General features: G+C 40.4%; 2 protein-coding genes across 4 annotated transcripts; one reads left to right on the top strand and one right to left on the bottom strand.

The window, feature by feature from the left end:
- Positions 1-368: 368 nt before the first annotated feature.
- On the top strand, positions 369-4622 carry LOC308135818 (arsenite methyltransferase). 2 transcript variants are annotated; one of them, XM_080503943.1, is made up of 10 exons: positions 369-492; positions 750-883; positions 1708-1858; positions 2033-2169; positions 2280-2349; positions 2999-3080; positions 3186-3317; positions 3448-3590; positions 3762-3884; positions 3990-4622. In XM_080503943.1, exons 1-10 carry the CDS (start codon positions 457-459, stop codon positions 4065-4067), a joined length of 1086 nt encoding a protein of 361 aa, XP_080360069.1. In that variant the 5' UTR covers positions 369-456; the 3' UTR covers positions 4068-4622. The 2 variants fall into 2 exon arrangements, with proteins under 2 accessions (XP_080360069.1, XP_080360068.1); XM_080503942.1 differs by having other exon boundaries at positions 3762-4622.
- A 1156-nt stretch (positions 4623-5778) lies between these two features.
- aifm4 (apoptosis inducing factor mitochondria associated 4) lies at positions 5779-12139 on the bottom strand. Of its 2 annotated transcripts, XM_080507097.1 has the most exons (19): positions 12066-12139; positions 11464-11530; positions 11256-11365; positions 11070-11179; positions 10583-10627; positions 10402-10483; positions 10151-10263; positions 9981-10067; positions 9778-9869; positions 9492-9622; positions 9259-9374; positions 9096-9167; positions 8528-8591; positions 8278-8354; positions 7971-8088; positions 7758-7856; positions 7597-7672; positions 7410-7514; positions 5779-6698 (listed from the first exon to the last, which is right to left on the bottom strand). In XM_080507097.1, exons 2-19 carry the CDS (start codon positions 11526-11528, stop codon positions 6668-6670), a joined length of 1593 nt encoding a protein of 530 aa, XP_080363223.1. In that variant the 5' UTR covers positions 11529-11530; positions 12066-12139; the 3' UTR covers positions 5779-6667. The 2 variants fall into 2 exon arrangements, with proteins under 2 accessions (XP_080363223.1, XP_080363222.1); XM_080507096.1 differs by having other exon boundaries at positions 7971-8354.
- Between the last annotated feature and the right edge of the window lie 3147 nt (positions 12140-15286).

Genomic DNA, 15286 nt, shown 5'->3' with positions numbered 1-15286 from the left:
CCTAATCCTCTCCCCAGCATGAAACTTTTCTTGAGCACTTTTCTAATTCTAATTTCATTTAAAAAAAAAAATTGCATTTCCTCATTCGTGTATTAATCATGAAATCGAATTATGTAAATTTAACACCTGTAGACAGTTTGGTTCTCGAGCTCAATTTAAAAGCAATTCAAAATAAATCCGGACGATCGACTGCCAAAAAACATATATTCATGTATAAATATTCAGTCTCAAATGTATCTGCGTCGTTGATCTCATTTACACAAGTAGATAGGGGGGGAAGCGTGAGCAATGTAATAGGAAACGTTGCTCCACTTTTATTCTGAAGTAATAGAGGTTGCAGCGGAAACTGGGGAGCGCTGCACCTCTGCCCCACATTCAGACCAAATAAAAAAGCGTGTGAGAGTTTTGTTCCTGAGCACACTGCAGTATACACTTGTATTCACGTTTCGCTGCAGAATGGAGACGAGTGAAGACGTGCGGGACAACGTGAAGGTACTGACCCCTGTTTGGACTTTATAGACTAAGTTTAAGACTTTGTTCGATCAGTATTACGCACCAAAGTCTCATTTGTAAAGCGCTTGATTTGAGTTGTTTTCTTGCGAATAAGTCAAATGCGCACTTTGCATCAATGCAAACGAACTTAGTTACTGTTAAGCTGCGTTGTAATGATGTGCAGTGGTGTGTGGCTGTTTTCCGTGCAGAAGGACACGCAAACACATTTGAACCATGTTAATGTGTCACATCTGCAGAAATACTATGGCAACATGCTGGAGTCCACCTGTGATCTGCAGACCAATGCCTCCTCCTGCAGTCTGGCAAGCAGACCCACCAGCAGAAGTGTCACTGAGGCTCTGGGCCTGGTTCACCCTGAGGTAACGAAAAGGTACAGGAAAACTCAAACCACTCCTCTATTCACTTTAATAACACAGGTCTTGATTGCTCAGTGGTGGAGTGGTTAACAGCCTCAAGTGACATTGTGAAATCTCTGGTTTGAGTTCCAGTCTGGAGCCTGAAGTTTGCCAGCGGTCATGTCAGAGGCTTTTTGAAAAGCCCTGTCAACATTGAAATACATAATGGAATTTGTAGTTTTAATTAAGCAAATATGTATATGAGGAGATTTCATAGCGTGTATATAAAATGTAATCTCTTTTGAAACATGACAAAGTAAGGTCAATCTGAGCAGCAACAACAACAACCTGTTAAAATCTGGTAAGAAAGATAAGAAACATTTTTTTCAGAAAAATAATTTAGTGAAAATTGTTGATTCATGCTGTCTGCAGCCTTGTGTTCACAAACATGGAATATAAAAATGTAATCCCTCACGCATTTATATAAACCTTAGAGAAAAATCTTCATGTGTTCTTTTCTTAGGTTTAGTTTTATTACCATCATCTTCTGTTTTTCTTTTTATTCCTATAATAGTTCACGCCACTCTTGTCTCCACCTCTTTGTCCTCTGTATAATCTGTGGCGGAAGTTACACGTCACTCCGTGGTTTATTTAAACCTCCAACCCAAAACGACTCCAGGTTAAAACAATGAGGAAACGTTATTTCTCACAACGTTATTTTCTGACTTTCTCTCACTCCCAAGTTGCACGTTTGTGCACAACGTGTTGGAAGAACAGCGCATGGTATCTCATAACGTGTGATCTGCCCCCCCCCCCCCCCCCCCCTCCACTTGCTGCCGTCACGGTTGTTTCTCTGCAGATTCTTTGGCTGTGGTCTTCCATTCCCCGCGAAGCTGGAGGGATGCAGCCTCCTGGATCTGGGCAGCGGCTCGGGCCGGGACTGCTACGCCTTCAGTAAACTTGTAGGAGCGAATGGACATGTGACGGGGCTCGACATGACTGAAGAGCTGGTGATTACACACATCAACTAGTCCATACACTTTTGTTTTTCATTGATTTAAACAGACTTGGGGTAGGAATTAAATGAAAACGCTTTGTTACAGCACTTCAGTAAATCTCCCCGGGTTCCTGTATTAACTTACGTACGTTTCACTTTGATTATGTTTTGGCGTGTATCTGTGTAGGTCACGGTGGCTCGTCAGTACGTCGAGTATCATCAGAAGAAGTTTGGCTATGACGAGCCCAACGTCGCCTTTGTCCAGGGATACATGGAGAAACTGGGTGAAGCCGGCGTACCAGACAACTCCATCGATGTTGTTCTGTGAGTTTGAATGGAACCCACAACTGTTCATTTCCAAGAAAGAAAAACAAAAAACAAAACAACATTGACGTGTATAGAAAGAAATTGATTTGGCGTTATTTTGACTTCAGGTCCAACTGTGTGATCTGTTTGTGTGCGGATAAAAAGCAAGTGCTACAGCAAGCCTACAACGTCCTGAAGGTCAGTCTGGAGATCAACGCTGTGCAAACCAATACAAAACTAGTTAGTAATGAGTCACTAGTAGTGTTTGGATTACTTCCCCAGTTCGTGCAAAAGCATAACTCTTGCATTGCTTGTGCTGTTTTGTAGTGTTGCAGAACACAGTCAGAAGTTGAGGATGATCGATCAACCACTTTGCGCTTTACGGAGGAACAACAACTAAACATGTATTCACTAATTAGAACAAGAAGAAGCTGCAACAAAAACATTTAGATAAACAACAAATGTGCAGATATTAACAGTGATATTTATTACTGTCAATGCACAATTCTAGATATAGCCTAATAGTTATTTTGGTTATAGTCAGACATCTTATGTTTGTTAAAGGCAGAATTTTAGATGAAACAGACACGTTTCTTCCAGGCAAAGGTAGTTTTCTGAAAAAAGTAACCGTCATCCGCTTTACTAATGTTTCCTGTCAACTCAGACAAACAGTCTCAGGAAAGTTTCATGTAAACATTCTTTATTCGTTATTGCTATCAGCTGTGTTTCACAAAGAAATGACAACATTTTTTACAACACCGCCGAAGAATTTCTACAAAATACGGCAAATTGACTTGAACGGTCCCGTAACCCCCGTGTTCGTGGTTCCTGTCGTTCCTCAATGCAGGAGGGAGGTGAACTTTACTACAGCGACTTGTACGCCAGCAGAGTCATCCCCGATCACATGAAGCAGGATCCAGTCCTCTGGGGTGAAGTATCTCTCCCACCTGATATTTGGGTTGTGAATCCAAAAAAAAAGCTGCACCGCTGACACGCAGCACGAGGTGGCGACAATCCTTTTGTTTGTGCTGCAGGTGAGGGGATGGGAGGCTCTCTGTTCTGGCAAGATCTCATCTCCCTGGCCCACAGTGTCGACTTCAGCACCCCGCGCCTGGTTTCAGCCAGCCGCATGGTGGTCCACAACGACCAGCTCAAAGCAAAAGCAGGTCACTCGCATCAGTTTGCACATTTCAAATAATGAGAATATCGTCAAAAAGTGAATTTTATTTCATTTATTTTTGTCGGTTATCCATCTCATGCCGCTGATCGAGGGTCTCGTTTGTTTTTTTTCGACAGGTGACATCAGTTATGCGTCCGGCACTTACAGGATGTTCAAGCTGCCCAAAGGCGCCGCCAAATCAAAGGCAACTGTGACCTACAAAGGAACGGTGGAGGATTTCCCGGATCAGCTGAACTTTGATTCCAATCAGTCTTTCAAGGTATCAAAGCCGCTTCAGATAAAAAACGATTAGGGCCTTTATTGATTTATTCTCTGATCACTTATTAATCAGTGAGTGTTTTGTTTTCATTTAAACAAACACTCTTCTCGTGTTACAGTTTGCACATTCACGAGGCGTCCAGATTTAGTGTTTTGCTTTTATCTCGTGCAGAAAGATGTGGCCGTCGAAGTGGACGGAGAAATGGCCGCCATCCTGCAGACGTCCCGCTTCTCCTCAGATTTTATGATACAGATGTTGGATTCACCCGAGTGTCAGTCCAAGTCGGTGCCACAGGTATGTGCATTTCATCGCAGTTCATCACAGCTTAGTCAGGTCTGTGACGGAAGCACAACAAAAACAACAGTACATATTTGTTCATGTCCACTCTTTGTTTCTCAGTACTGCCACCTGAGTCCATTTCTGCTGGCTGACAAAGCGGGATCATCTGTGAAACAATGCTCCAAAACAGGCAAATGAGAAGTCAGCTGAACCTGCGAGACGCGGGGTAGAAGACGTTGGATCAGAGACGGAGGAATCGTCCCGACAACCAGAAGGCTGAGGTGTGATGGAGCAGCTGGAATAATAAAGATTTCATATGATTGTGGCTCCAGATGAAGTTAAAATAATCTGTATGTCAGCATGCATTTGATATTTGTAATCTTAAAGGATTATTTCATAAATGTGAGTACTTACAATTGATAACAATTCCATTCATCTTATTCAAGTCACTTTTGAAGCTACTTATATTTGGATCAGAGGAGAGACTGTGGTCACATGTAGCCCAGAGCTGCATCTGTCTGCTTTATTTACTGCATCAACTTTTAATACTTATTTACTAACTTAATTTGCACTATTTTCTTTTAAATAAATCAATGCAGTGTTGTCAAACAATCAGATGTGTGATATATGTCACGTGTCACTCTACGTTACAATTAAATTGAATTTTTTCTTCAACAATATCAAACAAGGTGATCAAATTCACAATTTAATACCCGAGCTGTGAAGACAAATGCTACATTCAAGTGAAATAAATGCAACCTGTGTATGAGTAAACTAAAGGATGTCTGTCTTGTGTATGATGGGTAATTAGTGAAATGCGTAATATCTCAAATTAGATTTCACAGGAGTATTTCTGCTTGTTATTGATCATGAGCAGCCGGTCTCTGCTGGTGTGTTGAGTGTTCACCCTGTGTGTGTGGGAGTCCGGCTACGAGGTCAATCCTGTACAAACGTTATCTAAGGCTGCAGTGCAAGTTGTGATGACTTGCTGTTTCGGCTCCTATAAAAAGGGAGCGGCGGAAATAACTGTAATATTTACAGGAGCTTTTTTTTTTTTTGTATTATCGAGACGCTCAATTAAAAAGCAAAATGTAACAATCACACATTGAAAGTCTCAACTGGAGTTGCCCAGTCAGCTGATAAGAGTGATCCAGAAGACGCTACAGAGATAATGGGGAGTGCAAGCAATTGGGACATCTGTTAAACAAATGCCGCAAAGTAGGAATGCATTCAAAAATAAAAGTGGCACACAATTCCATTATGGACCCGTTTTAGAATTTAGATCAGGGATGTCAAACATATTTTAGTTCAAGGGCCACAAAAAAGTCCGATCTCATCTCAAGTGGCCCAAGTTCAGTAAAGAATTGCAATAATATCCATTAAATGTCAACTTTAGAGTTTTTCTCTGTGGTGGCGCAGTGTATGTAATGAGAATGTATGTAATTTCACAAAACCAAACAATTAATCCAGATAATGTCTACATTCTCGTGCAAAATAGTGAAAAATCCAGAGCTAATGCTGGCCTGCCATCTTTCATTGCAGCATCACTGATATCTCAGCACAGGTTTCAGGTGTCCCCTACTCTTAGGAAATGGAGAAGAAAAATCGAGGTTTTCTTGAAATCTATTGTATTTTGCTTAATAGTTTGGACATGGACTGACTGGAGCCTCTGACATGCTGGTTTTGGTCCACAGGCCTGATGCTTGACATTCGTTTTAGATGATGTAAGTTTGGAGCGTGTCCTCCTATCAAATGTCTTCTTTATAAAACTACTTCATGGTTTACAACACACTTTTATTCCGCAACTGCTGGTAAAGTTTGACCCAGTGATGTATGTTGACACTTAGACTGGAGACAAATGTTGAAATATCCAATATACATTTAATACCTGAGCATTCGTTACATTTCACAAAAGCATCTGTACTTTTTTTTGAATTAACATATCTGCCACCCAGATGTAAACATGTTTTACAATGATTTCAGGCATGTAAAAATAATTTCATGTATCCCCCTACACCCTTATTTGATATCAGAGACAAGTATGAGCATACAACAACAAACAAACCATCATCACTGCCAACGTACAAACAGCACAAACACAATATAACAAATGCAACAACTGTCGCAGTTTCTGCCAACAAGTGAAGCTTGACTTCAAAAGCTTTTACAAACTCAAATGCTTCCTGAATTTTTACATCCAAACATTGGAATGTCGGACTTCTTTCAAGTTTTAGGCAGGACATAATGTCAAGTACCTGTTATATGTGAGAAAATAAGGCGGAGTCCTTCTCATTAAGATGACTGAGAAATAAGTAGCGTGAAAGATTTAAAAAAACAAAACAAAAAAAAAGCTTCAACTTTTAATCAGGCCTCCTCTCCAGTGGCCACAAACAACTAAAGGATCTTGATCTTTTATAACATTTAACTGGAGCAGAGTAGGAAATGTATCTCTAAGACAGCGGTAGCTACAAAAACAAATTAGAATATTTATTACGTGAATTAATTTCTATTGCCTCATAAAAACAACCTGTCTGTGACCGATCAGAACAAGACGTGCTCCTGATAGTGGCAGTGATCGCTTGAATGAAACAGACGGCCTGTTGTGCTCTTCAGAGAGCGGTCAGAGGTCACCAACAAGCTCAATAAAGCCTTTTTTTTTTGCTGCCATAGCAACAGCAGTGTTGTTTCGGAACCAGAGCAGAGGCTCCGATTGGTCTCCAGGAGGCCGGAGGCACTAAAGAGAGCCGGTTGGCTTTGGCACTGTACGAGAAGAAAGCGAGGACACGTCCTTCATGTGGTTACATCTGGAGCCAACTCAGGTCTTCGGCTCTGAACGGAAGAGGAACAGAAACAGCAAGTAATCAGAAATAGTTTACATCCAGCTTCTCACTCGGGTTTTATACGTCCGTCTAAATCTTTAATAGAAAGAAAACATGTGCACATATATAAACGTAATCCGAGTATGTGTTTGTTTTGACGCTCCTCCATTTATCCTTCACTGCCGTTTTTCTCCCAGAATAATTTCACAAATTCAACTGGTTCGTCTGGATGAACCACTAGTGTCCCGACTATGATCCGTAACAATGTTGAAACCCTTTCACATATAAAAGTACTGTCCTTTCCAGACTAATGAGCGCACCCGAATGCTGCACCCAACAAATTTAAAAAGAAAAAAAAGAAGAAAGTTCGGACTTACGTGATGCACCTGAACGCATCACCCGTGTATTGGCATGAAGCTCATAACAGTAAAAATCCATAAATTACCAACGTAATTGTTTAAGCAGCAGGTTCAAAACGAGTGAAAAAGTACCGGCTTATAGTCCAGACATTACGGTACCTTCTGCAGCAAAATATTAAGCGTGGAAATCAACAGCGTTTCTCTCCAGACAATGTTTTTTTTTTTCCTGCTTCAAGAGGCATTAATAAACACCCATGGAGTTCTACGAGTTAAATCCACGACCACACGGCTGTGATAAACGGCAGCGTAACTAAAGGACCCATGAATTCGGTATATAAGTCCATAATGAAGCCGTGACTCACTGAGCCTGGGCCTTCGTTACGATACGTCCGGCAGCCATCAGCTCGGCGATACGAGCAACAGCAGGGTCGAACATCAGGCTGGCTGCAGCTACCACCACGTCGTCCCTGGCAACAACACAGAAATGCAGCGCAAACGTCACGAGACGCTTCTCAGCTGTGTGGGAGGTTTTTCCATATGTACACTCACTTTATGTACAACGCCAGGAACTTCCTTTCTTCCACGGAGCCTTTAAATATAATTTCGGTGTATCCTTCACCATAGCCTACAAACGGAGGACAACACGATTTAGCATGGCGATGCTTAAATATGGTTCGATCGGGGGACGTTTTACACAGAAACTACAAGACCTGTGTATCTGATGCTCTTCCCGGCAAGCATGGTCCAGAAAAAGGGGACAGAATCGATTTTTGTTGGCTTGTTCATCATGTTCAGAGCCGCGACTCTGCCTGGTGAGGAAAGTCAAAAAAAAAAATCAAAAAATATGAAAATGTGATACGTATGGCGAATAGGAGTGACAGAGCTTTGACTCAGAGCTGTGCTTCTATGTTTTAGCCTCTTGCCATGAGCTTGTGACATTTGCCAGTGACCAATCTGGACACGTTGGTCGTCACGAATGGCGAGCGGGAAGGACGTCACGTCGCCTGCACTGAAAACACCTGCGAGGTTGGTCCTCATGAACTGTGAGAAAAGAGAAAGACGTGCAGTGCACAGTACCACTGCAGTACACTCTGTGAAAGATTGATTAGAATACAGGAGACTTTTACAGAAGAATTTTAATTGTTTTGTTGCGCATTTTCCTTTTACTGCATCATTACTGAGGCGACCAGTGTTTGGAGGTGGGAGCCGCTCCCCGAGAACCGAGTTTACCTTGTCGACAATCACCGCTTGCTTTGGGTCCACTTCCACCCCGCTTCCAGCCAGGAAGTGCGAATTGGGGATGACGCCTTTAAAGCACATAACAGTGATTGATATTTGCAGAAAACCGAAATGTTTGCAGATCTTACACTGGTGGAGTCGCAGTCGAATGTTGGCAAATTCAGACAATCTGAACACGTTTCACATTTGATGATTATGACAAAAAAAAGAAGGTAGAATTGTTGTTTTTTGTCCCATATACCTATTCCAGCAATCACTACATCAGCTTCCAGGGAGGCTCCGCCCTTCAACACCACCTCCTTAACCTGCAAAAAGAAGAAAAAGACTCAACTCAAAGCTTTACCAGACACCAGAGAAGTGTTGTTTCTGCAGTAAGATGTCACATCAGAATTATAATACATGGAAAACATAAAAGTAATGTTTTTAATGTTGTTGGACAGACAAGAAGTGTGCTGTCGTTCAGACATGCTCAGTGTCAGAGTTTAAAATGCTGGGAGGGCCGATAACTGATATTTACCGATATACCCCAATATAACAAAGCATCTCTAAAAAAAACAAACAGCTTTTGTTGATACTGAAAAATAGACAAACAGTGAATTTGAACCATATTTCTTTGTTTATTTCATTGCAAAAAAAAAAAAAAAGTTTTTCTGTACAATTTATATTGATAAAATATGGAAATTGAGCTTTATCCTGATAACGCTGGCGTACATGCACACTGACGCCCTGCATGTAAAGTATAGTAAAAGGTGCTTGTATTGAGATTCCTGCCCGGAGGTGATCGACCAGCAGGAGAAAGGCAGACTCACCTTTCCGTCGTCTCCTCGCAGCTCCGTGACTTCGTCGCTCATGTAAAACTTGACATTCTGCTCCTCCAGCATCTTCGCAATGGAAAGGTGATTTTGTTTTGACACGAGCTGAATCGATCACAACCGCTCGGTGACATTCATGCTGCGGTCTTTCATTTCTCACCTGCATGCTCATCTTTCCGATCTCCAGCCCGAGAGAACGCTCGTATGGGAATCTGGTCTTACCGACGACGGCCACGCTGGAAGCTTTGTCTGACAGGTAGGAGGCCAACTCCATACCTGAGATATAGGTTAAAGAATACAAAGCCTCATATCAACCTGGTAATCCTGACATTTTCTTGTCAAGAGGGGGACGAAGGCCGTTCCGGTGGGTAAAAGGAGAATAATAAGACGTACCGATGAAGGAGGCGCCGATGATGACGGCTTTCTTTCCCAAGCATGACTCGTGAATCTCTTTGGCGTCTTTGTGACTCTGCAGCAACTTCACTCCTCTCAGGTCTGAACCGGGACAGCTGAGCGGCCGCGCTCTGTCGACCACAATTAAGAGACACGATTACACAACCAAGCCTCCAACCAAGCCCAATCACACCTTTGCATGTAGATTATGGTCCATTTTGTATCATTTTGAAAACAACCAGAAGCTTCCTTTTACTGACGGAACTGAAAGGATGACTTGCATCACCTGCAGCCGGTGGAGATGAGGAGTCGGTCGTATTGCTGCACGGCGCCGTCACTCATCTTCACCACCTTGTCGGCAGAGTTTAACGACACCACCTACAAAACACACAGTATTATCACGTACAACGTAACAAACTTCAAACAAAAAAAAGAGACCGACCAGGATAGTGTGACGACACAAAAAAAGCAGAGTATACAATGTGTTACCTCTCTCTGAGTCCACACTTCAATTCCGTACTGTTGATAGAAATCAGCGGATCGCAGGAGGATGCTGCTGCTGTCCACGTTCAAGGCCTGGACCAAGGACAGATCAGTGCGCTCATAACTTCAATCGGGGGTGTGGGGGGGGGGACCCCACAAGAGTCCTATTCTCTTACCTTACTCAGTTTGGGCTTGTCGAACGGCGGCAAAGCGTCCTTGGTTATGATGATGATTGGGCCCCGGAAGCAGTTTTGTCGAAGAGTCTCCGCACAAACAAGAGAGGCAGGACCTGAAATCATCAACGTCATGCTCAGCGTTCACCAAAGGCTAAAACTCAACTTTGGCTTTTTTTTTTTTTTTTTCAAAAGGACGAAGAATCCACACACTGCCAGTTTGTTCACACAGAAGTTAAAAAGTCCGGCCCCACCTCCTCCTACCAGCAGGATGACCTGCTTGACGTCTGGCGACATCTTGCACATCTCCTTCACGCGCTTGGTCAACTGAAGAGACTGTCGAGAAACAACCATTTAAATAGTAAAACACCAAATGAACAGAAAATCTTGACCATTTTAAGTGACTTTTTTTTTTTTTTACTCGACATTGCTTACATTTTTGTTGATGGAGACATAAACTTTACCATCCACAACTGTGACCTGTTCATAAAGACACAACATGAAGCATCAATCACGGTTGTAATGTAAAAATGTAAAAATGCTTTGTGTGTGTGTGTGTGCGTGTGTGTCAACCCTGTATACACTCAAGCTATCTGACAAGGTTGAACTCATTTAAAATTGTCAACAAAGGCGTACAATATAATGGAAGACCGTCAACTCTGTATGTCTTTGTGTGTGTAGTCTAGCTGCTTATCACCATGTGGGTGGTTGTCACACAAAGTCGGCGTTGACATACGAGCCCGCAACTTTATGGCAACCAGTAATCCATCCCAGTTGTTCTGAATTGCTTTGTAATTTCTAAGTGTACAGCGTGCAATGTGTTTCGTAATATCTTATTGTAAAAGTCTAATTTAAAAATGTCATTCAAATTAATACTACTCGTGCCAATATTGCAGTAAATCTCAAGAAAATGTATTTTTACCTTATAGCTGGGTAAAGAGTCCAGACCTGGATACTCCTCGATGTCTCCAGTTTTAACGCTGAAACAAGCCCCGTGGAACGGACATCTCACTCTGTCGCCCACCAGCGCTCCTGTAAATGAAACGTGTAAGCGGTGTGTATAAAACAACGTGAAATACTCTGAATCTTCAAGGGATTAAGGTTTTACCTTTGATCAGAGGTGCGTTGTAGTGAGAACACTTGGCTCCCACAGCAAAGTACTGACCCTGGATCCGCGCTAACAACACCTTCTGGTCGGCCACGCTGACTTCTCTCATTCTTTAAAACACAAAAATAAACCAATTAAACATAGAGAAGGTATGAAGCTATTACTTCTCCAGATTAATAGTAATAAAACATTTTTTTTTTAAACTTACTGTCCATCTTTGAGATCAGCCTCCTCGCACACCAGTCCTGTCTCCTCCTCCTGGTTCTGAGACATGCCTGAAACAAAAACAAACACCTCTTATTGTCTCACTGTCTGACTTGGATTTCAACTGTCTGGTGCAAACAGGTTTAACGAGGACACATACAGGCACCATTGTGTCATAATTCTATTGATGGATTTTGTGAAACATTCTGCACAATAATCAAAAGTTGTCCAGTGAAAGTAGATGATGTCATGTTATTCGAAGATGGACTTAAATGACATGTATGCAAACGACAGATGCACAAACACAAACTGTGCTGATAAACCGCTGTGTCATAGTGATGAATGGATTCTTCAGACGCATCCAACACGAATCAATTTATTTTTATTCCCCACGCAACTCTTGTTCATTGTGCATCTTCAAACGGGATTCTTCTCATCATGCAACTATCGATTATTACTTTTGAACAGAAATTCGGAATTGTCTACAAAACAACTAAATGACCACGTTCGGCGAAATTTGCTCCATAAAACAAAATGTATTTAGTATCAGGCATCCCAGCACAACTGAACATAATATGAATGTAGTTGCAGATGCGAGAAGCTCACCTGCTGCTGTGTTGTTGTTGTTTTTAAAGAGGTCAATAAAGCTCGATGCTCTTCCGCCGTTTGTTCACTGCAGGTTCACGCGCGGAGTCATTAAAGGACTCGGAGGCAGAGCCGCCCGCGTGACCGCCTGCTCGAGTCTCGAGCTCCACCACATGACTCCGCCCACTGCCTACGGAAACCGAGAGGAGACAGTTTAGCCGACGCGTATTGGAAAAGGAGATATAGTTTAACTGTTTTTTGGGAGAAAAGGAAATCATTTAAATTTCATACATCTTTAAAAATGTCAAGATTGGTGAGCAAAAACGTCAGATTTGTGAGAGAAAGTCATAATTGTGAGACAACATTTTGCCTTTTTTTTTTCCCCTCACAGGATTATAAAAATTTAAGTCAGAATTAAAAATAAGTTATTTACCGGACTTTAATCTCATATTTCTGAGTATATAGGTCGGAATTACATGAAAACAAAAGGTTTGACCACTTCCTACCCCTTTTGAGACATGTTAAACTCTGCAACTTGCATCTCTGGAGCCACTTGTGCACCTTTGGCATTTATTAAGCAGTGGCTCCCTGAAACTTCCACTAACAAACAAAATTACCTTCGTAAATGAAAGTTGGGGCAAAGTGTCTGTTTTTGTCTGCGTTTATGTATTAGTGTATTCATGTATGTATGTATTTATGTATGTATGTATGTGTGTATGTATGTATGTATGTGTTTGTTTGTTTATTGGTTTATATGTATGTATGTTACCAACTTTTCGCAAAAACATTTCACAACACACATGCATGACATTGTCAGAGCTCATTTGTATTTATCCAAGAATGGCTCATTAAATGTTGACAGTGATTGAATCAATAGATGAAGGTCACACGGAAATGATAAAACGTGTTCATCTGTGTCAAACAGTGATAATATGAACTAATTCAAACGACAATGACAAATGGAAGGAGTGGTCTGGTGGATCAAATAACCTTGTAATCCGTTGGTTTCCGTGGTGACAAATGTAGCATTGGCAAAGGTTTGTGCTCTACCGAGTGCCGTTCTAGTTTTATTTAAATAACACACCAGATTCCACTATTTTTAAAATAACTTTTATCTTTTGCATACATTTTTTTTTAAAGGCACATGAACTGAAATTACTCAAATTAAAGGCACATATGCTAAAACTCCTGCAATTTAACTCATCCCAGTAAGTAGTATTGATTGTGTTTCACTTAATGTCATCTTTCCTATGTTTATATTAGCGCTGTGTCTTGTGTTTCATTTGTGAAGTTTAAATTACAATTCATCTTTTCACAATTCACGTTTCTTTAAAACTTTTAATTCGGACAATTTTGACATGTTAGTATAGAAAATACTAGAATAGAAATACTTTATTGATCACAGAGGTACATTTCTTTAAGCATTGGCCCACAAAGAAAAAATAGAAAGAAAGTTAAATATCAAATAAGACAGGATGAAAATTGAATAAGTGTTTGAAGTTTTTAATATGTACAAGGCTCACTGATGACTAATACAAGAACAAAAAGGATTAAATAAACCAAAACACAACAAACACTTTTTACAGTGAGGATCTATAGAGTGTTAGGTTCACAGGAAGGAAGGGCACTTTATGTATTTAACCATTTTATCTCGTTTCTAAGCAGCTTTATTACATCCCATTTATTTATTAATTTTCTACTTTTTAGAAATTCTTGTCATTTTAACATTGTATTCCCGTTTTAGTTATTTTGCCTTTTTTAAAGTCCAGTTTTAAATCCAAGAGATACAACTAATTTTGAAAATGACTCTGGTGTGTAAAAAAAAAAAAAAAAAACTAAAAGAAGATCAAGTTTTTATTCAGGTATAATTTTCTGGAAACTCTTAACTATTGAGAAAACCATTACACAACAGGGACATTGACAACGATGTTTATATTTGTGACTCTGCAGCGTTGTTTATAACCGCATGGTGTCGCTGTGTCCTCAGATAATACAGCCATTCATTCATAGGTGAAGTGCAGGGCAGGAGTGAGTGAGAGCTGCGTTCATTTGGATACTCTTTCTTAAAAAAACAAACAGAATTTGACTATTAAAGCTTTCTTTAAGCCCTATTGATTACTCCAACACCAAAATGGCAATAATATATGCTGAATGCTGTAATAAATCAAAGTAGCACTCTGTCTTTATATGATATCTGGTTACACTTAACAATAAACAACTATTCCCACATTTCAACGGTAGTAATTGGGCCAATAACGAGGGTCGGAAATGGTAAAAAGCTCTAAAGAGCTTTATGTGATTTCCATTCCTGGTGAAACAATATTTCACAACACATTATGCTACTTCTTACAATGTTAAGGTATGGGATTTTTTTAAATATGGGAATTCAAACAAAACAAATCTAACAGAGACTTGGAATAAAAATGAAAGCTATTCCAATGTGTCTTTGCCATGTCTTTTGGTTCTAGAATAAGAAAGTTTTAAAAGATAATGTAGAAAACAAACAAAAAACAAGATTTAAAAAAAAAAAGATTATCACTGTGAAATGTAAATACAACAATTTGTGTGAAGTTAGAACAAAGTCAAACACATAAATTGCTGAAATGTTAATGAATATGCCTCTTAGGAGAAAAACAAAATAAAGGTTTGGTAGAAAAACAATGAGTTGTAAGATTATCACTTAACAAAGGTTTCCAGTGGGACTGAAGCTGAAAAATTATGTGCATACAAGTGGTGCAACAGTTTAAATAAAAAAAGAACTCCTGACAACAGAGTGAATAGAATTATAGGCACAAAAATACAAGGGACATTGTAATTCTTTCCTATAATTTGCTTTAAACTGTGAAACTTCCATTTATTTAAATTTACAGTATTACACATAAACTGAAATGTGCCCATTTTGTTGTTGTTCTATTCTTTGTAGTTTAGCTTCAAAGTCATGTAATTCCAAAACACAGTTTCTCAAACTGATATGGAATATTTTGACTTCAATGTATTTGAACTTCAATGTGTAGGTTACACTGCTTTGGCAGTGAGAGGAGTTGTCGACTCTGATCTGAGTAACAGCAGATTGTTCTGGTGGCTGTTGTCGATACTAACTGGGTTGACTGAAGCCATGGGAGACCAGGTTGGAGTTCTATTTGGAGCGGCAGCCTCACAATCCTGAATAAAACCTTGTGTGCAGCGTCAAAACCCTGACATCTTTGACTCTGTCTGCCAAAATTTGAATCATTAGAACACGT

Source organism: Blennius ocellaris, assembly GCF_963422515.1.
Source record: "Blennius ocellaris genome assembly, chromosome: 2".
Lineage (NCBI taxonomy): Eukaryota > Metazoa > Chordata > Actinopteri > Blenniiformes > Blenniidae > Blennius > Blennius ocellaris.
This window is presented reverse-complemented; position numbering and strand designations above follow the sequence as displayed.

What these genes read in the sequence shown, in the direction of transcription:
- LOC308135818 (XM_080503942.1), top strand. Translation starts at nt 457, where the DNA reads ATGGAGACGAGTGAAGACGTGCGGGACAACGTGAAG. An exon ending in CCAGCTCAAAGCAAAAGCAG is followed by an intron (nt 3,318 to 3,447) that starts GTCACTCGCATC and finishes TTTTTTCGACAG; the next exon opens with GTGACATCAGTTATGCGTCC. An exon ending in ATTCCAATCAGTCTTTCAAG is followed by an intron (nt 3,591 to 3,761) that starts GTATCAAAGCCG and finishes TATCTCGTGCAG; the next exon opens with AAAGATGTGGCCGTCGAAGT.
- aifm4 (XM_080507096.1), bottom strand. Translation starts at nt 11,528, where the DNA reads ATGTCTCAGAACCAGGAGGAGGAGACAGGACTGGTGTGCGAGGAGGCT. An exon ending in TGTAGTGATTGCTGGAATAG is followed by an intron (nt 8,355 to 8,527) that starts GTATATGGGACA and finishes TGTGCTTTAAAG; the next exon opens with GCGTCATCCCCAATTCGCAC. An exon ending in GTAACGAAGGCCCAGGCTCA is followed by an intron (nt 6,699 to 7,409) that starts GTGAGTCACGGC and finishes TCTTCCGTTCAG; the next exon opens with AGCCGAAGACCTGAGTTGGC.